Source organism: Cordyceps fumosorosea (assembly GCF_001636725.1).
Source record: "Cordyceps fumosorosea ARSEF 2679 chromosome Unknown scaffold_21, whole genome shotgun sequence".
NCBI classification, from domain to species: domain Eukaryota; kingdom Fungi; phylum Ascomycota; class Sordariomycetes; order Hypocreales; family Cordycipitaceae; genus Cordyceps; species Cordyceps fumosorosea.
The window spans coordinates 359,525-379,438 of record NW_017387321.1 but is presented as its reverse complement, the minus strand read 5'-3'; the positions used below and the strand labels follow the sequence as shown (position 1 = coordinate 379,438).

General features: G+C 55.5%; 6 protein-coding genes across 6 annotated transcripts; 5 read left to right on the top strand and 1 right to left on the bottom strand.

Annotated features, from left to right (window-relative positions):
- Positions 1–2,090: 2,090 nt before the first annotated feature.
- Positions 2,091–6,244, bottom strand: ISF_07398 (ATPase, AAA-type, core; the record flags this gene model as incomplete). The annotated part of the gene is made up of 3 exons (XM_018851001.1): positions 2,091–3,721; positions 3,903–4,073; positions 4,129–6,244. The coding sequence occupies 3 exons, from the start codon at positions 6,242–6,244 to the stop codon at positions 2,091–2,093; spliced, it is 3,918 nt and encodes a 1,305-aa protein (XP_018701913.1).
- An 885-nt stretch (positions 6,245–7,129) lies between these two features.
- On the top strand, positions 7,130–9,453 carry ISF_07397 (hypothetical protein; the record flags this gene model as incomplete). The annotated part of the gene is made up of 5 exons (XM_018851000.1): positions 7,130–7,684; positions 7,747–7,945; positions 8,008–8,169; positions 8,221–8,481; positions 8,549–9,453. The coding sequence occupies 5 exons, from the start codon at positions 7,130–7,132 to the stop codon at positions 9,451–9,453; spliced, it is 2,082 nt and encodes a 693-aa protein (XP_018701912.1).
- A 1,229-nt stretch (positions 9,454–10,682) lies between these two features.
- ISF_07396 (interferon-induced GTP-binding protein Mx2) lies at positions 10,683–12,860 on the top strand (the record flags this gene model as incomplete). Its single annotated transcript, XM_018850999.1, has 1 exon — positions 10,683–12,860. One exon carries the CDS (start codon positions 10,683–10,685, stop codon positions 12,858–12,860), a length of 2,178 nt encoding a protein of 725 aa, XP_018701911.1.
- Positions 12,861–13,905: 1,045 nt separating this feature from the next.
- Positions 13,906–15,482, top strand: ISF_07395 (hypothetical protein; the record flags this gene model as incomplete). Its single annotated transcript, XM_018850998.1, has 3 exons — positions 13,906–14,113; positions 14,176–14,463; positions 15,037–15,482. The coding sequence occupies 3 exons, from the start codon at positions 13,906–13,908 to the stop codon at positions 15,480–15,482; spliced, it is 942 nt and encodes a 313-aa protein (XP_018701910.1).
- A 1,087-nt stretch (positions 15,483–16,569) lies between these two features.
- On the top strand, positions 16,570–18,139 carry ISF_07394 (FAD binding domain protein; the record flags this gene model as incomplete). Its single annotated transcript, XM_018850997.1, has 2 exons — positions 16,570–16,656; positions 16,706–18,139. The coding sequence occupies 2 exons, from the start codon at positions 16,570–16,572 to the stop codon at positions 18,137–18,139; spliced, it is 1,521 nt and encodes a 506-aa protein (XP_018701909.1).
- Positions 18,140–18,801: 662 nt separating this feature from the next.
- ISF_07393 (Methyltransferase type 11) lies at positions 18,802–19,723 on the top strand (the record flags this gene model as incomplete). The annotated part of the gene is made up of 2 exons (XM_018850996.1): positions 18,802–19,365; positions 19,427–19,723. 2 exons carry the CDS (start codon positions 18,802–18,804, stop codon positions 19,721–19,723), a joined length of 861 nt encoding a protein of 286 aa, XP_018701908.1.
- Between the last annotated feature and the right edge of the window lie 191 nt (positions 19,724–19,914).

Sequence of the window (19,914 nt, the reverse complement as noted above, 5' to 3'; positions counted from 1 at the left end):
GCTGGTGCATCGTTTCGTAAGCTTGTCTCGCAGTCCCGACGCTGCGATTCGCACGGTGCAACTCCTTTTATTGAGTACTTGAGGGCAGTCTATTCATCCTCTGGCCTGCTTGACAGCACATACGTTACGACCGGGCCAGAACTTTCGGCGTTAACAAGGCCCTTTCCTTCCCGAGACACCTGCCGCGATGCAGAAAAGGCTGATCAGAAACGGGGCAGCTCCTAATCGGGAAGGCCGGGGGAGCGCCATCTCGGCGGTGTGGGGCCATTGTTCCGGGTGGGCTCGGAACCATTTCCGAATCCCAGCTTCTTGCTCTTCCGAACCCCAGCTTTTCCGACCGGATTGGATCCGTGTATTTGAATTGCGATAACGAGTCCGCCCTAAATCAGCTCAGGGTCAGGTAAAGGCCATGGTCTTCACTTTCAAGGCCCTCGACATCCACGCCGGCGGGCAGCTGCCCCGACGGCCAGGTGCGGATCAGCTAACTGGCAAGCGCGACTGCCCCGGCGAGTGGTACGGAGCGAGGACTGCGTCACCAAGGAGACCTGCGCGCCGGACCCGGAGCCCGAGGTGAAGATCCGCTCGAAGGCGGCGTTTAGCATCGGCAGCGACTACCACGCGGACCGCACCGGCGAGGTGCGCAACTTGCGTGTTGATGAAGTCCGGGTCGGACAGGGTGTGTGTCGAGACGGGCTGTGCGGCGGGGCACTGCCCGGACGGCGAGGTGCAGCTGAGCTACTGGGCCGAGCCGGGCTGCGCGGGGGAGTGGACGGGTAGGGGCACGCGAGTAGGGGCATGTGCTCTTAGGAATTAGGGGGTTAGGGGGACACGGCTTGCTACTGAATTGGTGGACATGTTTGAAGCCTGCTCCTGTCAACCTCAACTACCAATCACCTAATGCTGGCTCTAGAAGCCTAATGCGGAGTCCAACTAAGGAATATGATGTATGTATTACGAGCATAAAGTTGACATGGTGCCAAAATGAATTATGCCAAGTCGCTGCGGATTACCTAGCACAGAATCAAGTAATCACTATTTTCAAAGCAGACGCAGCTTCCCTCCGACCTCGTTGTCTTGTTGAACCGGCGACTTGGTCACTTTTGGCTTTGACGAGTCGGGTAGCATCGGGCTGGGCTATCTGCCTAACTCCTTGCCCGACGCAGAAGGAACAAGAGCAGAACAATAAGCAATAGCATCATTGGATTTGCTGAATACTTGATTGAACAACCCCCGTCGTGGATTTTAGTTACGTACCTAGACTTTAACCATTTTAAGCGTCAAATCACCAACGATACCGGTGCCGGCGTCGGCTGTAAGCGCCGGACCCCTCTCATATTAGCCCGGACACTTCACCTCCCTCCTTCATTCAGCGCGTAAACAAAGTCTTTATCAACTGTGTGGTTGTGGCTAGCTCGAGGCCTACTTCAGCCTCCTCCAACCTCTGCCACGAATACAGATGGCGCCAAATGACTTTGTGGATTGTCTGATCCGCGAGGATGGTAAATGAGCGTGAATCCAGACCTTTTCTGCGAACTGGGCCAAGGGAGTCAAGGGAAAGCAGTCTGACAGCAAGAGGGCTATTGAAGTGTCGGGTGAAGGTAACAATACACTACCATCCCACGCCACACATTCAAGATGTACCGCTCGGCGGGTAAGTTACGCTTCACTAGGTAGAAATATCCAAGTTGGTGCAACGATGGCTTACTCTCTACGTTATGGCAGATTCAAAGCTACAGGGGAGCACGTTAAGCAGGGCATCGGAGGCGTGTAAGTGATATAAGGGTACTGTTTGCCATAGTTGACCTAGTGTTTAAGCTGATTAATAGAGACATCTTGAAACAACTAGACTAGGCCTCGAGTTGCTAGTCATGACAAAATCAGTAAAAGCTTAGGGATCTGTGCGTGTGTGTGTGTGTGTGTGTGTGTGTGCGTGCGTGCGTCATGGTATTGCTTATATAGACTGCGCGGTTACGCGGCGGCAGATGCGTCGACACATCAAAGCTTTTCGAGGTATTACATGGCAAAAGCATCATACTTACTACAACGTTCTCCAATTCCACATTTCATTCAACATCGCCCCCGTCAACCGCTCAGTTCTTATCCCGACCTTGAATCCCCTGACCTCTCCCAGCCCCGCGTCTGATTGCTGCTCCCCTCAAGGGTCGCGGTCCTAGGCGCGAGGCATCTCCCCGTCCCGCCGTCACCGACGGACCAGGAACCCCCCCCGACGCAGTAGCAAGCCTATCCCCGCGACTGTTACCTTGACCGCGACCACCGCCTTGCCCACGACCACGGCCACCGCCTCGCCCGCGCCCAGCGCCCGTTGCCGATGATCTAAAGTTCACCTGCTGCTCCCCCCTGCTAGATCCTGGCAGGGGGCCGCGACCTCCACCGCGGTCATGTTCAAGCCTATTCTTTGGTGTTCTCTCGTAGAGGCTGGGCTGGTTCTCTTTGAACTCTTCATTCCAGTACTCTTCCTGCTCGTTTTTGGTCGCTTGGTCAACTTCCTCCTGACTGAGAGGAGGCGCGTCACCATCATGTTCGGCACCTCCATCATCCTCACTCTCGTGACCCAACTCATCCGTATGATCCTGACCTTCATATAGCATCTCATACTCACACAGGCCATCCTCGTAGGCATCATCCCCCCAGTAGCCATACTCCTCGCCGTAGCCGTACCCGTCGCCGAAGCCGTGCTCCTCGCTGTACCCATACTTTCCAAAGCCCTCGTCGCTATGCCGGTACTCATCCTCCAATCCAAAGCTCGACTCTTGCATCCCCCTCCTCACAGGTTCCGGGTATTGCCTCTGCGCCGGAACACTCCGCTGCGGCCCTCTCTGCCTTGAAGCCAGTAAACCCGAGCCCGAGCCCAAGCCCGATCGCTGTCCTCCTAATCCTTGCGGCTCCCATAGATCATGCCTCAACCGAAAGTTCTTGGCCTGTTGCGCGGCACCCATCCCATGCACATCCTTCAAATACTCTATGAAGGCTAGATATGCCTTGGACACGGGGTGAAAATGCTTCGCCGTCATCTTTACCTTGATCATCTTGCTTGACGCCGCCGCTATCATGTCTTTGACGTTCCCCGCACCCGTGACTCCAGGGTTGGTCTTCTTTTGGGCTTCAAACTGGGCCAGCGCCAACGCGGTCTGGCACGCGTTCCGAATCTGTCGGCCGTTCCACCGCGCGTCATCGTGACTGCGGAAGTAACGGAGAGCGAACTGTTTGATGGATCTATGGTCGAGGTCTAGTTCTGCGACGCTGCGTTGCTTCTTTTTCTTGAAGCGTTCCTCAATGCGGTCAAGGTTGACCTTGAAGACGGCAAGCGTAGAACGCGCGTCAAGAGGCGGATAGTAGAGCGAGACGTGGATGCGCGAGGTAAAGGCCTCGTCAAAGGTGCCGACGCGGTTGGTAGTGAGGAACAGGATACCCGTATAGTACTCCAATGTGCGCAGGAAGACGGCGACCAAGGCATTCCGATCAAAGTTTTCGGTCTGGCGGGCTTCGAGGAAGACGTCGGCCTCGTCGATGAGGAGGATGCAGCCCCAGCGACTGGCGAGAGCAAAGTTTGTTTTGAGCCGGTGTTCGACAACGTCGGCCGCGGAACCGAGGTCGCCTGGCGCCATGATCAACATCATGTCTGGTAACCATAGGACAGAGGAGAGATACGCACCGCAGGTTAGTTGGAAGAGAGGCTTTTGAAAGTATTCGGCGACGCATTCTGTTTTTCCCGGCAAGTCAGTCACCTCAAGTAAAAGTGTTGAGTTGAGGCTCGTTCGAAAGATACCAACCTGCAGTGGTCGTTTTGCCTACTCCGGGAGCGCCGTGAAGAAGAATGATCAACCCTTTGCCTGATACTGTGTCAACCCGATTCGTTGCTGTAGGATTGTCGCTGAGTATACCTTTGCCACGAACAATATCCATCTCGTCGCTCTCGTCCACCGCCCACTCTTTGTCAAGGTAATGTTGGGTGACAAGGCTCTCCACCATTGTCCTGTGGCCGGGCGGCAGCACCAAACGATCAAACGTGTTCTCTCCCCTGGCACGCTCGAGATGCGTCAAGTCCAGTTGTGCTGATGGATTTGTCAGTGCTTTTGGATGACATGACGAGCGTGGCAGCACACTTACTCCATTTCCTGCTCCGCATAACGAAGCCAAATACGCGGTATGTCACGATCAGCTGGTCGCTCTCTCGCGCCCCGTCGCCGCGCCTGGCTTCAGAAACCTCCTTTAGCGGCCGTGGAGCAACCGCCAAGGACCCGGCCACCTGATGTCGAAACTGCAGCTGAATAAACTCGTTGCTGCGACGGTTCTCGACGTACTCGTCGGCAAAGATCCTCTCTTGGGCGCAACACTCGTCAATGCACCCGTTTAGACCCTTGCGCCTGCTCGTGTAAACCCGACCTCTGTCCAGATGGCGCCGAAGTCCAACGTCAGAATCCGAGTCCGTGAAATAACTTGGATTCGACGTGTCATCGTTGTCATCGTTGTCCTCGACGTCGATCTCTTTGATGTCCGGTTTCCAGCTAGTCACAGACTTGATCGCCTCCTCAAAGTCAATTACGACCTGGCTGTCGGCTTGTTCCTTGGTGTCCATCGTGAGTCCCGAGTAGTGCATGGGAATCCCCTGTCTACCGGCAGTGCAAGCCTCGATGAAGAATCCGCCGCGTTCGATCAGCGTCTTCGCCAGGTCCTCCGAGCTCTTGGCGAGGCGGAGAGGAATAATGTCGAGAGATCTAATGTTCTTTTCGCCCTCAAAATGGTAGAAGTAAAAGCTCTTCACGACGGGCCCGATTTGCTTGCCGTCATAATCAATGTATACGCACTCGATGTTGATGGGGGAGTCTTCCCGCCTGGCCTTGGCGCCGTACCTGAAGCAGTCCCGAGGTGATGGCATTTTCATGCAGTGCGCGGGGTACTTATTTGTAATTACCCGATACGCCTGCTTCCCGTCCTTGCCACACACAACCTCGCCCGGCTTGAAGAGGAACCAGATGTCGCTAAAGGTAATCCTCTGGCAGTCATTGCTTGCGAGGTAGGCCATCCGCACCTCTATTTCGTTGTCGAGGAACGCGACAAGGCAGGCCATATCGTCGACGGCCGTTTGGGTTATTAGCTCGGCATGGATCCCATGCTGTTTCTTGCCTGGCTCCTCCTCTGACTCCATGCCCTCGGTACTCATTGGCTTGCCAGCATCTGGCTTGGACGCGTCTCCATTTTGATTTATAGTGTCAGACTTGCCCTTAACAGAGCTCAGTTCTTCTTTTGACCCTGTGATACTCGCACGAAGTTTCTCGTTGACCGCAGCCTCGAGCTTCGCCTTCTGTTCACGGATCTTATCCTTGTGATAGACCAAAGCGCGAAACGGCTGCATCATCAGTATAGGCTTGAGGTAATTTGTGAGGCAGACCTCGCCGTCACCTTGCTCAACCCGATCCATAATAATATCCATAGTCATCATAACGGCAGGAGAATTGATGCGGATACGATCAGGTAGCGGCGCTTGACGCGGAGCGGCAGGTCTTCCAGGTGTCTTTGCAGCGTGTGTGGCTCGAGGGGATAATGTCACAGCGGGAAATATCGGATTGTCGGTCATTTCAGGCACACAGTCGCCGTCGATAGTGGGAAAGACCGGCACTGCTGCTCGCATAAGGCGTCCCGGAACACTCGGCAGCACCACGCCAGGGATTACCATCGTGACATTGGGCTCGGGCTCTCCAACCAAGACATCAATGGCGAACTGGCTTACACCACCGCGGAGCGAGTAAAACGTGTTCCACGGAACGTAATTGAGCTGCGATGAGTTTTCTGGAGCGTCGTCCAACGGTTCTCCTTCCTGTCCAGTACCAGAGGCCGCATCCTCTACTCCAACCAGCTTGCCGAGAGGACGGTGGTCATCATCGCGTGCAAGATAAGAAACAGAAGTAGGACGTCGAAAATGCCGCCCGTCTTGTCCCGCTTCCATGTAGGCACCGTGTTCCAGTTCTTTCACCAGAGCCTCGGCCGTCAAATCATGGCTGACCTTACGGTCTTGCTGGAGCGGCTGGCAACTCCGCGGCTGACTTGAATGGCCACTTGAAACGTCGACATGTTGCTTCAGTTTGGTCAGCTCGCATTGATGTTCGTTGAGCTGGTTACTTGGAGCTTTCAATTCGACAGTTTCCTCGGCTTTCGGTATCCTCTCTCTCTGCGCCTCGACAGATGAATGTGATGCAGGTGATGATGTTTGGTCAATATCAGGCATTTTCGCAGGTCTTGCGAGTGGGCTCGACCCGACCATTTGCGTGGTGCGCGCTTCTGGGGGTATCACCGCTACAGACTCTTTCTTCACCGAAGAAGGGGGACTTGGGAGCTGTGGTGGTGGGATTCCACCCTCATTCACCATACTGGGCGACGGAGCAGAATAAATACGAAGTTTGAAGATTTTTATTGCAGATGAAAATGTCAAAATAATATAGATTGTATAAGCTTGCCAGAACTCTGTTTTGAATGGAGAAAAGGCAACTGTCGGAGATGAAGCAGCGGGATTAGTGACGGGTTAAGTTGGGCAGCGGCTGTTTAAGTTGGGCAGCGGCTGTTTAAGTTGGGCAGCAGCTGTCCAATATCTGCAGCAGCTGCAACAGCAGCTGCAGCAGCAGCTGCAGCTGCAGATTCAGCAAAGGCCGCAGGAGCTGTGAGTTGACCCACGTGTGTTCGAAGCTGAACAAAGCTGCCGCACCTACAGCGGTCATGAGTAGGCAACACTGTCGGGAACTTTTGTTCTATCTTGTTTCCTCGGGATCTTTGACCGGTGCTAGTGGACATGCATTGAGAAAGCGTTCTTCCTACTGTATCTCTGCGTTGATGTGCTTCGCCCCCGGGAAGCAGCCACCCGGACGGGGTTGCAGCTGCGTGCAGATCCAGACGAATACCCACCCATTTGGCAATTCAGTCGCAGTGACCTGTCTCCATTTACCCTGTTTCCTCGATCAGGCTGTGGTTGGGCTTGCGCAAGAGTCTCAGGATTCCAGTCCCAGAGCCTTGCCCCGATATCTGCAACCCCAAGGAAACCCCAGTCGCAGTGACAATCGCGATCACAGTCGCAGCTCGTCACCTCTCCAACTCTTTAGCCGAAATCAGCACCAAACTCATGTCGGACAAGAAAGTCGCCGCACAAAGGTCCAGCGCAAGAGGGCCGTGCCGGGAGTTCATCAGAACCCACCTCCCCAAGAACCATGAAGCCTTTTCAAATTCACACGTCGAGTTCGATACCACTGTTCAACAATACGTCCCATTTGTCAAAGGCGACGGCACAAGCCAAAATGAAGAAAACAGTAATCAGCACCAGCGACTTGACTTGCTGCCCAAAGACTCGACGAGCGATGAATCCAACCCGTCGCGTCGTCCGTTCTGGGACGAAATGTTTCCCGAGGCCATGTCTCAGCTTCGAGACAGCTGTGAGGAGCCTCCCAAGCTGGTTGACACCGATTCAAGTATCCGAGTGGCGTCAGGATGGCCAGAGATTGTCACGACGGTAGAGCTGGCTAGGGCCAAGTATTACAACTACAAAGGGTTCATCGGCTTCTGGAAGAAGACGCGCCACGGACTCACTGATGATGCGACCGACGCAAAAAGATTGTTTTCTCTACTCCCGGATTCAGATTACACCTCAGTCATACACTGCGTGTTTGATATTATCGCCGATGTTAGTATCCCTCCCCGCTCCTTCCCATGGCCGTCTCGTCAGGCCCGGCTTACAAAACTCAGGCAGCCAAAAGGGCATCGCAGCTTCGAAAGGAAGTTGAAGATACACTGCGGCAGATGAGACAGAAACTTTCGGATGTCGAGCGCGTCGTTGCGGTTTATGCAGGCGAAGACGAAGATATTGTCTCGGCAGCCATGGACGTGCTCGTGTCATCGCTGCAGGCGTTGGAGGGGATTGTTCTCTACTACTCTGAGAAGAGAGGTACGGCACCCACTCGCCCTCAAAGTGATCTGTAAATAACGTTGCGAACCGGATCTGTACAGGACTGAAGGTAGCGGCTTCTGCTATGTGGCAGGGGGGCCGATACAAGGATGACTTTTCGACGTGCCTTGCCGGGATCGACTCAAGCAGTAGGCGGCTAATCGAGGTAACCCACCTGGCTCACATCCAGGCAACCCAGTCAATAAATATCAAGACATCGGAAGGTAAGCAGCAACCAACCCCTGATCTTTACAGTTCAACTAACATGTATGCAGGATTGGAGAAGCTGGGGCAACTGCAACGACACCACCTCGACATGGCTCAGCAGCAAAAGAGACTCGCAGACAGGCAGTCAGAGCTAGCCAGTTCAGGCCGCAAGATTGCGAGGAGGCAGGGAAAGCTCGCCGCTGAACTGAGTCGAGAGGTAGCCGCCAACGAGTTGAACGCCAGGGCGAACAGTCGAAACGCCGCTACCTCGGCCGTGGCTGTAACTGGCATTTATCTGCTCATACAGGATCGTCACAAGTTCGAAAGAGGTGAGTATTCTTGGCCATCACCATACCTGGAGAAAGCAGCTAATAATTGCCGTGCGCTCAACCGCAGCCCTGGAGAGGGAGAAACGTCGGAACGCCAGGCTGATCGTTGAGCTCCGCGCCTCGGAAGCACGCTCGCGCTCGGTTAGTCGCGGCCGATACTCCCTGCCAGCGAGAGGCATATCATCGGATGAGCTCCTTGGAATCTTGAACCTGTCCTCCAGCGGCGAAGAAGCCGACATGGCCACCATTTCCGACTCCGCCGTCCTCGTCGACCGCCGTGACCAAGGCCGCGCGGAGCAACTCGTCAACAACCCTCAGTTCCGTCAGTGGATGGTCCAGCTATGCTCAACGGAGCTTCTTGTGCACGGCCACATGAGGCGCAGTCGTTCGAGCATCACTGCCCTCTCGCTCTTTAGTGCTGCCATTGTGCAATGCCTCCGTCGGGATGTGCGGTTCTGCACCCTTGCTTTCTTCTGCGGACAGCATAAAGACGCTTCGGATCAGCTTACGGGCGGCGTAGGCCTTATCAAGGCCCTTACCCTGCAGCTCCTTGCGCAGTACCGGTTCACGGCGGAAGATCTTTCCTTTGCAACGCAGGACATGGATCTCGACGCCCTCGAGGACGGCCAAATCTTACCCATATGCCGCCTCTTCACTTCCTTGATCCGCTGCGTCCGCAACATTACCATTTTCTGCGTCCTAGATAGCGTCGAGGTGTATGAAGAGCCCAAATTCCTGCAGGGGATGGCCTTGGAGAGAGCGTTGTTTGATATCCTGTCATTGACGAGTGATGACAAGGTGAAAACGGACGTGAAGGTGCTGATGATGAGTCCGACAGCGACGACGACAATTCTGAAGGCCTTCAATGAGAACGACGTGGTCTCAATGGTAGGACATGGACAGCCAAAGGGTCAGAAGAATTTTGATGAGGGAAGGCTGGGGGAGCGATTGGGAGAGGTTTCTGATTGTTAACTGGGTAGTTGTTAATTATTGCAAGTTCTTATTCATATTTTACCGAGTATCATTACTTAGCTATTTAGTTGCTTATTAGTTACTTATTTGTGATACCCGGTATTTGGACCTCATAGTACATATTCTCTCATTTGTTTGCATAAACTTTGCTATGTAAGAGCTTAAAAGAGAATGGGAACTAGAGAAGAGAGAAAAATGAAATGGCTAGTGATACCTCTTCCTTGATTTTGGCCTTGACAGTTGTCCACGTCAACGTGTCTGATTGATGGATTTAATACGATTGGTAAAGTCACAGCCGAGCTTGATTTAGAAGTACAAGCCATAGCTTCGCGCTCACCCTGAGTAGGAGGCGAGACCATGTTATAGAAAGACAGCTGTGGTTTGGTAAGAGGTTCGCTGCTGCGACTTGCTGATAGCACCATGCCCAATACTAACAAGTAGGTTTAAAGTCAAGGTTTCCATATATTTTTTCTCATACAATCTTCTTTCAAATGTCTCTCTTCACCCAACTTTCCTTCCTCTTTGCAGGGTCAATTCACAGGGTTGGTCGTTTGCCCACAGCAAACGCGGCGCACCATCACCTGTTCACCGACCTGTGAGAAAACTCACCTCTTTCGAGCGCGGGATGTTTGGGGCGCGGAGCTTCATTCACTCTCCAAGTCTCCAAACACGGCTTGGAGAGTGAATGTTCATAGTTTTCTCTCAGAGGTGCCGTCTGGTTACTTCGTACTGGGCCGCTTTCACCTCCAGAAAGAGAGTGACTCTTCGCTTACGGCGACTTAACTTGGATGCCGCTCGCTTCACACCAAAAGGGCAGATAAAGCAACTCTGGCCCCTACCCCTCTTCGCTTTCTTTTCCTGTCTTCTTTCTCTTCTCCCCCATTCTTTTTCTCTTTCAAGCCAGAAACGCAGAACTCGCCCTCTCAACCCCCAGCCCCCAGAGGCCGCTCTGAGAGGTTGTTTTTTCTCGTGCTCCATCGAAGAGGTGCTTGCGCTCCTGATCTATTGAAGGGTTGCTTGCTCTCTTTTTGCCTTGAATGATTGCTTGCTCTTCTGCTCACAGAAGTCTTGAGTCACTTTAGTAATCATTGTGAGCTGCTAAAACGCCCTCTTCCTCCTCCTCCTCCTCCTCCCAATCTATACTCACTGCTTCTCAAGGACTGGCAACTAATGAACCTCTAAGCTCATCTTCGGCCACTCATATTCGCACGGCTTGTTTTCCCAGGATCATGGCGCCAAAGGACCTCAAGCCCCCCTCAGCGAGCGCTTCGCTGGCTAAAATTGAGGGTTCAGCGGGAGAGGGGCGGGGAGAGCTTCTGACCTCCCCTTCTCGTCTGCGAAAGATCGACCTCCTTCGCGACAAGAACATAGGAAAATACTTGCCACTTCCCCAGCTTGTTGCTGTTGGCGACCAGAGCTCTGGAAAGTCTTCTCTCCTCGAGAGTTTGACTGGCATCCCATTTCCACGCGGCCAGGAATTGTGCACTCGATATGCCACGCAGATCACCCACCGCCGCGAGGCTGAGACTTCCATTACTGTCAGCATTATTCCAGGCCCGAGTGCGTCGGAAAGGGACAGGCAAGAGCTGGAGAAGTTCCAGCGGTCTGTCTTGACAGCCTCCGAGCTCCACCATCATCTCCCCGGCATACTGGAGGAGGTAAACGTCCTCATGGGTGTTCGAACTCGTCAGAATCCCCTCGGCTCCAAGACCTTTACCGAAGATGTCTTGAAGATTGAGAAGTGCGGTCCAGATGAGGACTACCTCACAGTTATTGATGTCCCTGGCATCTTTCGCATCACCACTAACAACGTCACAACCGAGTCTGACAAAATCATGGTGCGAAACATGGTCCAGAAGTACATTCGAAACAACCAGACCATTATTCTCGCTGTACTTCCTTGTGTTGTCGACATTGCCACGCAGGAGATTTTAGCCATGGCAGAGCAGTACGACCCTACTGGCCAGCGCACACTCGGTATCCTTACGAAGCCCGATCTGGTTCGCGAATCGAGCGGCAAGAGTGTTGTATGCGGTCTGGTGAGAGGCGAAAAGAGGCCTCTGAACCTCGGTTACCATCTCGTTCGAAGCCGAGGTGGAGACGAGGACGGAAGCGCTTTCGGCGACGATGACCGGGACAAGCTGTTCAAGGACGAACCTTGGTGCAGTCTGCCCTCAGACAGATTTGGTGTCGTTGCTCTGCGCCAGCGCCTGCAGCATCTTTTGGGTGACATCACCGACAGGGCATTCCCGAAGCTGCGTTCGGAGACCCGCCGCATTCTTCACAAAGCCCATGAGGACTTGGCCAAGCTCGGGCGATCTCGAGGAACCGTGCAAGAGCAGCAGCAATTCTTGGTCGCTGCTGCTAGCGACTTTCAAACCCTGATCCGCTCGGCCTTGAACGCGGATTATACCTCCACTGCAGTGTTTGATGACAGCAAGTTTCGTCTCATCACCAATGTGCTGAATGTGACTGATGAATTCAAAACCGATTTCATATCATCTGCCCACACCTACGAGTTTCTCGACTCCGAGGATGATGGTCCCGCCACCGAACCCAGTTCTGCTCATGAGGACCTGGAGTTCGATTTGTTTCCCGACCTGGACGACGTCATCGTGCGTGAGAAGAGTGACCACCCTCCAAAAGGTGGGATCATGGAATGGATTGGCGAGGTTCGTCGTCAGTCCAGAGGAAACGAGTTGGTTTCGTTCAATACTGTTCTCTTCTCAACCGCCTTGCGGCAGCAGACGTCGAAATGGCTGGCACACGCGCACTACTATGTGAGCAGAGTCATCTACAAGATCCACGAGTTTCTTGTCAGCACTTTGGAAGTTATCTGTCCTGATAAGAGAGTCAGAGAGGAGGTCTTGTCTCAGATTTCGGAGGATCTTGTGTCGAAGTACGAAGCGAGCTTGCAGCAGACCAAATTCCTCGTCAGCGTCGAGAGGGACAGCCACCCGTACACTTTGAACAACTTCTTTCGAAGCAAGCTTTCCGATCTTCAGAGTGAGCGAATGGAGAGGGTGTTGGACAGGAAGAACGTACAATTCAACACCCACCGTGGCCATACCACAACGTCGGTCATTCCTATGGCCGATGTTAAATTGACACTGAGAGACAAGGATGGTGGCAAGTACATTGCCGAGGACCTTCATGATTTGATCAAGGCATACTATCAAGTGGCGCGTGATCGCTTCATTGACAACGTCTATCGCCAAGTCGTCACTCACTTCCTCGTCTCTGGGGAGGACAGTCCTCTCAGGCTGTTCTCGGAGAAGTGGGTGCTGGATTTGAAGACTGAGAAGCTCGAAGCAATCGCTGGGGAATCACATCATGCCCGACAGCAGCGCGAAGCCTTGATCAAGAGAATCCAAGATCTGACCGACGCAGTCGAGATTCTTCGCTAAAGAATGGTTCTACGGCAACCATGACAGCGAGGACAACGCCGAGGGCGAGGAACTTAGAGACAAAAAGAAGACGGCAATAAAGCGAGAGAAAAAAAATTGAGGGATATGAAATAAGAATAAAGAAAAGCACAGCACGGAAAAAGAAGAAAAAGAACCGGGATCAGTTAGGTAGCTCATCAGTTAGTGGGTAGTCAATTCATCAATTGTTGATGGCTCGTCACGAGATGTCATTGTGCACTGCTCTATCGAATGCAGGTTGAGAGCTACAATGATAGGAATATGGTCCTTGATCCTACGAAATAATGGATACCGTCATTTTGTAACAACTTGCAAGCATCTAATGTGTGAGCGAATTTTGTACAGCTACGGCCTGCCCACGTGTTGCGATGCTCGAATCCTTGCATTCAGCAGAGATCCGTAGTAGAGTGATTCGGTCAACTCTTGAGGTTAGCCTAATGCACCCAGTCCCAGGGACAATTTCTGGAAGAAGTGTAAATAAGCCAATTGAAGTTGTCAATTGAATCTCTTTGAGTTCCATGAAACCAATCCCACTATCTGGAAGGCGCCGTGAGGAGGCGTCGGACGATGCCAAGGCCATCGATCTAATCAGATCATCTGTCGTAATGCCAAGTCCAGATCTCCCGGTCAGCGAAATGCCACTGCCGCTACTGTCAGGTTCAGACCCCAACAAAATTGAAACTTTTTCCCTCATCTTACTCGCTTAAGCCTATTACGTCCAGTGAAACCTTTTCACCTGCCGCTTCGGGAGATCGTCGTCGAGAGAGGGGGCATGCGACGCTGCGAAGACAATGCCGGGTGAGGATGACCAGTGGCGCAGTGCAGAACTAGACGCTAAAAACACTGCTTTCTGAGCTTATTGGAGAAGGTGGTAACCGAAGCCATCTACAGAAGGGATCTCCAGCATCCCAGGAAAACAGGAAGAGGAGTATAAATGCGCTGCGTGCGCCCAGGCTTAGAACAGAGTCAGCAACACACTGATACCTCTGACTATACAGACACTGTCCAAGATCCTTCTTAAACCAACATGAAGGTCTCTACTCTCATCGGCGCCGCCTTGGTTGCCGGCGCCGCCGCCGAGCCTCACATCTACCTGATCCGGCACGCCGAGAAGAACCGCGACGGCACCATCTCCGCGCAGGGCAAGAAGCGCGAGCAGTGCCTGATTGACGTCTTTGGCCGCGACAGCAAGTTCAACATTCAAAAGATTATTGTCCAGAACCCCTACGCCGGTGGTAAGTCAGCCCCCCCTCCCCCCCTTTCCCTCAAGGCCACCGAGCTAACCCATGGGATTAAGACAACCTCAGCCAGCGCCCGTACAACACCACCCTTCCGCTGGCCAAGTCGCTTGGCCTCACTATTGAGCACCAGTGCGACTACGACGAGACGGACTGCGCGGCCAAGGAGGCGCGCGCGTACGACGGGCCCGGCAACATCCTGATCGCGTGGGAGCACGTCAAACTGCGCAAGGTCTCGGAGGCGCTGGGGGCGGACGCGCCAAAGTACCCGGATAGTAGGTATGATTTGATCTACGACCAGCCCTACCCGTACGACGAGGTGACGACCTACTCGGAGGCCTGTCCTGGTCTGGATGACTAGGTGGGCGCAAGCTTGAGGGGGGAGGGGGGCGGGAGGATGGGATCAGCTATTCATTTCAGAGAAAGAGTCGGTGACGGGGTTCGACCCGTCGACTTCGCCTCCAACAAGGCCCGTCGTGCTCCTCGCGTCGGCGATGGTCAGCACTGTGATAACTTGCGTCAGAGCGGCAGATGGAAGCCGCAATGGTCAAACACTTTTTGACAAATTTAACCCTAAAAATCAAACCCCTACTGTTGTATCGATCCTAGGCGTCCAATGTACTAGAGTAGGCTATGTACTATTCCAAGGGTCCTTACCGGGCAATGAGTCTACCTGTAGCCACAATGAGCCAACAGGCCAAGAGACCAAATCTCCACTGTGCAACAACGTCACCGGCCGGCAGACACGTGTCCTGAAGCCAAAGCAGTGACATAGATGCAGCGTTTCTTCAATTCGTGACGGTCCCCTTCATATTTGCATCTGCTTGTCGGAGGTGCTGATGAACTACGACGACAGCATGGCACACACGACCCAAACTTCCGTTCACGAACAGGTGGAGCTACAAGTCCAGCCTTATCAGTAGACAAACGACCGGCCCTGATCCCCAACTCGCTCTGGAGCAACGTGCCCTTTGTCGCCGTCTGCGTCGCCGTCTTCCTCATCTGGGGCGGGCTCAACGCCGGCGAGCAGCTCATCGCGCTGTGCCTGCAGGACGTCCGCGGCGACTCCGCGGCTCACGTCGTCGCCGTCCTTCCTCCGCGCTCCCTTCGTCGGGCGTGCTCGTCAACATGTTTGTTGGCTTCGGCCTTCCGTACCTGCGCCCTTCCTTGTCCGTGCCGGCTGGCGTGCGCGGCGAGCGATGTCGCGTCGCTGCTCCCGGCTGTGCCGTGCCGCGTGGCGGGCCCGGGCTATTGGCGGGCCGTATGCCCGGTGGTGGCTCTCAATCCTTTGGGTGCGGACCTGATCTACACGATGGCAATTCTGTTCACCACGGGCTGCGTTCCCGGTCCAGGACACAGGCCATAGCGGGCAGCGTCTTCCACATGCTGTCGCAGATCAGGAAGAGTGTGGGCATCGCTACCATTGCTGTCATAGCTAGACGGGTCACCGGCGGCGAGGAGACCAAAAGTTCTCCCATCGCTGGATTTAGGGCCGAGTGGTGGTACATCGCTAGGAGTTGTCGCTGTGTTGGTCAGTTCGTGGGGACTGCGACACGTCAAGGAACTTGGCATCAAACCTGATTAACACCGCTAGTGATGCAGTTCCATGTAATCTAGAGGAAAAGACTACAAACCTCATCGTAAGAACTAAGAACTAAGATTCCAGATCGCGTTTCCTATTGAAGAATCTCCCATAGCACCAGAACTAATTCCAGCAGTCCTCTTCAGGGGACCTTCAAGGTTGTTAACCCACAAGTGCAAGCCAAGGGGGGTTTCATGGACACGGCACAACACGGGGATTTTTTTTTTAATTGTTTTTATACAAATCTAGTACTGCGGTCAAATATTATAATCAACTTGACTATAAGGGCCGTCGCATCGATCCCGGCGTCCAGGGTATCGGAGCGGGCTGTGCGCTAATAAAATGCCCGATCCGGGGCCGGCAGGGGGTTCGGGGCGCTGCGGAGACCTGACCTGGCCGCTGGACAGTAGCTTAGCGTGAATAGATCTGGGAGAGCTTGGTAGAAGAAGTCCTGAATAAATTCAATAATGGAAAGTAGGTTTCAAAATGTCTTTACCCACATCAAGGAAAGCTGCGTGTCGCAACACCTCGAAGACTCTTCATAATGCTCTTTTAACCCTTTTCAACAGGTTGCGCAACTTCTTTAGGAATAGCGATTACGCCATCTGCTCGGCTTGACATGGGCTGCGGACTTGCCAGATCCCGGGCTCGGCTCGCTTGGCGCCATGGCCTCGATTACCTCTTTCGTCATTGAGATCCGAGTGTAAGCCATTGTTTCCCGGGGTCGTCAATTGGTCGAATCAAGACCAGTCTTCTTCCTACGGCTTGCGACTGCTCCGTCAGACTTTATAACCAGCGTTCCCTGAGGTCTTCGATTTCTTTTCTTACTTTCCATGTTTCCGCTCTTCATCACCCAGACTGGTAACTGACCATGTGGTTACCAACGTTCGGCCTCGTCGCCGGCCTCCTGGCCTCCGTCGCCCTCGCGACCAACAACACCAACAACGCCCTCCATGCCGTACGCACCACCACCACTACATCCCTCAACACCATCTAACACCATGTAGTGCGCCGCTCTCTCCTCCGTCCTCCCCGGCACCGTCGCCTACCCCTCCTCGCCCGCCTACGCCGCCGGCATGTCCTACTGGTCCGCCCTCCCCGCCACCCAGCGCCCCTCCTGCCTCGTCACGCCCTCCACATCCACCGACGTCTCCCTCGTCCTCACCACCCTCATCCACACCAACACGCCCTTTACCTTTCGCGCTGGTGGCCACACCGCGCACGCCAACGGCTCCAACATCAACTCCTACGGCGTAAACGTCGACCTCGCGCGCCTGCGCACCCTGCGCGTCGCCCCCGACCGCGGCTCCGTCTCCGTCGGCGCGGGCCTCCGCTGGGGCGACGTCTCCGCCGCGCTGGACCCGCTCGGGCTCGCCGTGCTCGGCGGACGCGACGCCGACGTCGGCGTCGCGGGCTTGCTCCTCGGCGGCGGCTTCTCCTTCTTCTCCGGCCGCCGCGGGTGGGCCTGCGACGGCGTGCTGGCGATGGAGGTGGTGCTGGCCTCGGGGGAGGTGGTCCAAGCGACCGCGGGGAATGAACACCGGGAGCTGTTCCGCGCGCTCAAGGGCGGCGGGGGCGCCAACTTTGGCGTGGTCACGCGCTTCGACCTCGCGGCGTTCCCGCAGGGCGACGTGTGGACGCGGACCGTCGTGTGGCCGGGCGACGCGCGGGCGGCGATCGCGGAGAAGGCGATGGGGCTGGTGACGGAGGGCATGGAGGCGGATCCGGACGCGCACGCGTACTTTGTGCGCACCTACCAGCCCGACCTTGGCGGCTTCGTCAACCTTGCAAGCTTCTTCCATGCCGGGCCGGTGACGCAAGGGGAAGACGCCTCGACGACGACGCCGGCCGTCTTCTCGCCGTTCGACGAGATCTCCGGCGCGCTCTCCAACGTCACCGCGGTCGCCAACGTTACTGCCGTGACCTCCTCCATCTCGACGCCGTACGGGCTGCGCCGCGCGTGGTCCAACCTCTCCTTCGCCGCCGGCTCGCCCGCCCTCATCTCCGAGCTGCTCGCGCTGTGGGACGCCTCCGTGCTCGCCCTCCTCCCGCGCGCCGACGCCGCCTACGCGCCGTTCGTCATCTACCAGGCGGTCTCGCGCGGTCAGCTACGCGCGTCTCGGCGGCGCGGGCCCAACGCGATGGGCCTGGCGCCGGAGGACGGGCCGATGGTGGTGATGCACTTCCTGACGGGCTGGGGGGACGCCGCGCTGGACGGGGTGGTGATGCGGTCGACGCGGGAGCTGGTGCGCGCGGCGGAGGAGGCGGCGCGGCGGCGGGGGGCGCACCGGGAGTTCGTGTACATGAACTACGCCGGCGAGTGGCAGGATGTCGTGCGGCGGTACGGGCCGGAGAGCTATGCGCAGCTGCTGGGGACGTCGCTGCGGTACGATCCGAGGAGGGACTTGCAGCGGCTGTGGAGGGGGTATTTCAGTTTTTGATCGTTAAAAGGCTTGCCCCTTGGCTGGCTTGTTTATTTCGAATCCTGTACCTTTCGGGGACTTATTGCTCGTATATATCCTGGGCCTCTTCCTCCCATAGGGTATTTTAGCATTATAGACAGGACTCAGCGTTGACTAGAATATACTTGTGGTGTATCAAATGTCTCGCTTTTCTGTACTGAGGGGATTAATAATTGTGGCTTCACGGCTGCAGGTCACCCGGCTGCATCGCTCGGCTTTCGCATACCGGGGCGTCCGGAGCCGGGCGACGTTGAGGCTTGCCTAACAAGGCAAGTGTAAATAAATGGCAGGCGATCACCTCTCTTCAGCCGCAAAGCACTTTTGATTGCCTTGCTTTAAAACAAGGCTTGCCCGTGGGGAAAGCCATGCATCCGGATCCCGGTCCCTTGACGGCAACGATGCGCCCGGCGTATATGCGCCATTATCCCCCGTCCAGGTGTAGGCAAGCTGCGCGAACCCGAGCAGCCTGGTTTTTACCTTGATATGACTGAATACTGTGAATGCAATAATTAGCCGCCTAGTCTTTCATGTATTTGAGCCTCTCCCCGACAGTGCTCGTCGCCCAAGGAACCCGCAATACCACTCCCGACCGACACACAGAGACCTACCTAAACACCACTCTTCTTACCACTTACACCACCATGTCCACAGTCACGGACGACGTCGCGACGCTCTACGCCAAGATTGCCGACTCCGAAGGCACCCGCCTGGCCGTCCACCCCATGGAGCGCGAGCTCACCCTCCGCACCATCCTTGCCCGCCTCCCCTCTCCCTCCGGCGCCGTCATCGCCGACATTGGCGGCGGCCCCGGCCGCATCGCCTTCGCCCTCGCCGACGCCGGCCACCTCGTCGACCTCGTCGACCTCACCCCCACCCTCATCTCCATGGCCCAGCGCGAGCAAGATCACCGCCGCGGCACCTCCCCCGCCGCCCCCCTCCTGCGCAGCATCGCCGTCGGCAACGCCCTCCATCCACCCTCGCCGGAGGCGGAGGGCGCGTACGACGCCGTGCTGCTCCTCGGCCCGCTATACCACCTCCTTGAGGAGTCCGAGCGCCGCGATGCCGTCTCCCACGCGCTGCGGCGCGTCCGCCCGCGCTCCGGCCTCGTCTTTTGCGCGTTCGTCAGCGTCGCCGCGCACCTGCGCGACGTCGCCGTGCGGGACCCGGGGAAGCTCCTCCGCGGGGGCGACTTTTACCATAAATACGTAAGCAACACATAAGACCTCTAAGCTCTACTAAGCAGCCTTTTGTTGACGGCGGGGACAGCTCCGCACGGGCAGGTATGAGTCCTTCAAGGAGGCGCTCGGCGTCACCGCGCAGGGCTACCACACGTGTGCGGCCGACGCCCGCGCGTTTCTGCAGAGTCACTTTGCCGGCGAGGCGGAGCTGGTCGAGATGCGGTCCACTGAAGGCATCCTGGGAGGCGGCCTCGATGCCAAGCTCGAGGAGGCCGGGCCCGAGGTTGTCCAGGCCTGGGCCGACCTCATGTACCAAGAGTACTCGACCAAGGAAGAGTTTCTTGGCTGCGCCGACCACCTCATCGCTATCCTCCGTCGAAAGTGACGCCGATCAAGTCAAAGAGGGCCCTTTTTACAGAATATATTTTCTCTATTTTATTGCATTGTTTGCATACAAATGGGACGCTCTTCGCCTGTTGAATAGAGCCCTACCACGGTCTGCCACCACCCCTGTCTGTCCAAGCAACATGTCGCCTCATTACGCTGGCTTGACTCCGACCAGGGAGAGTCTCAATC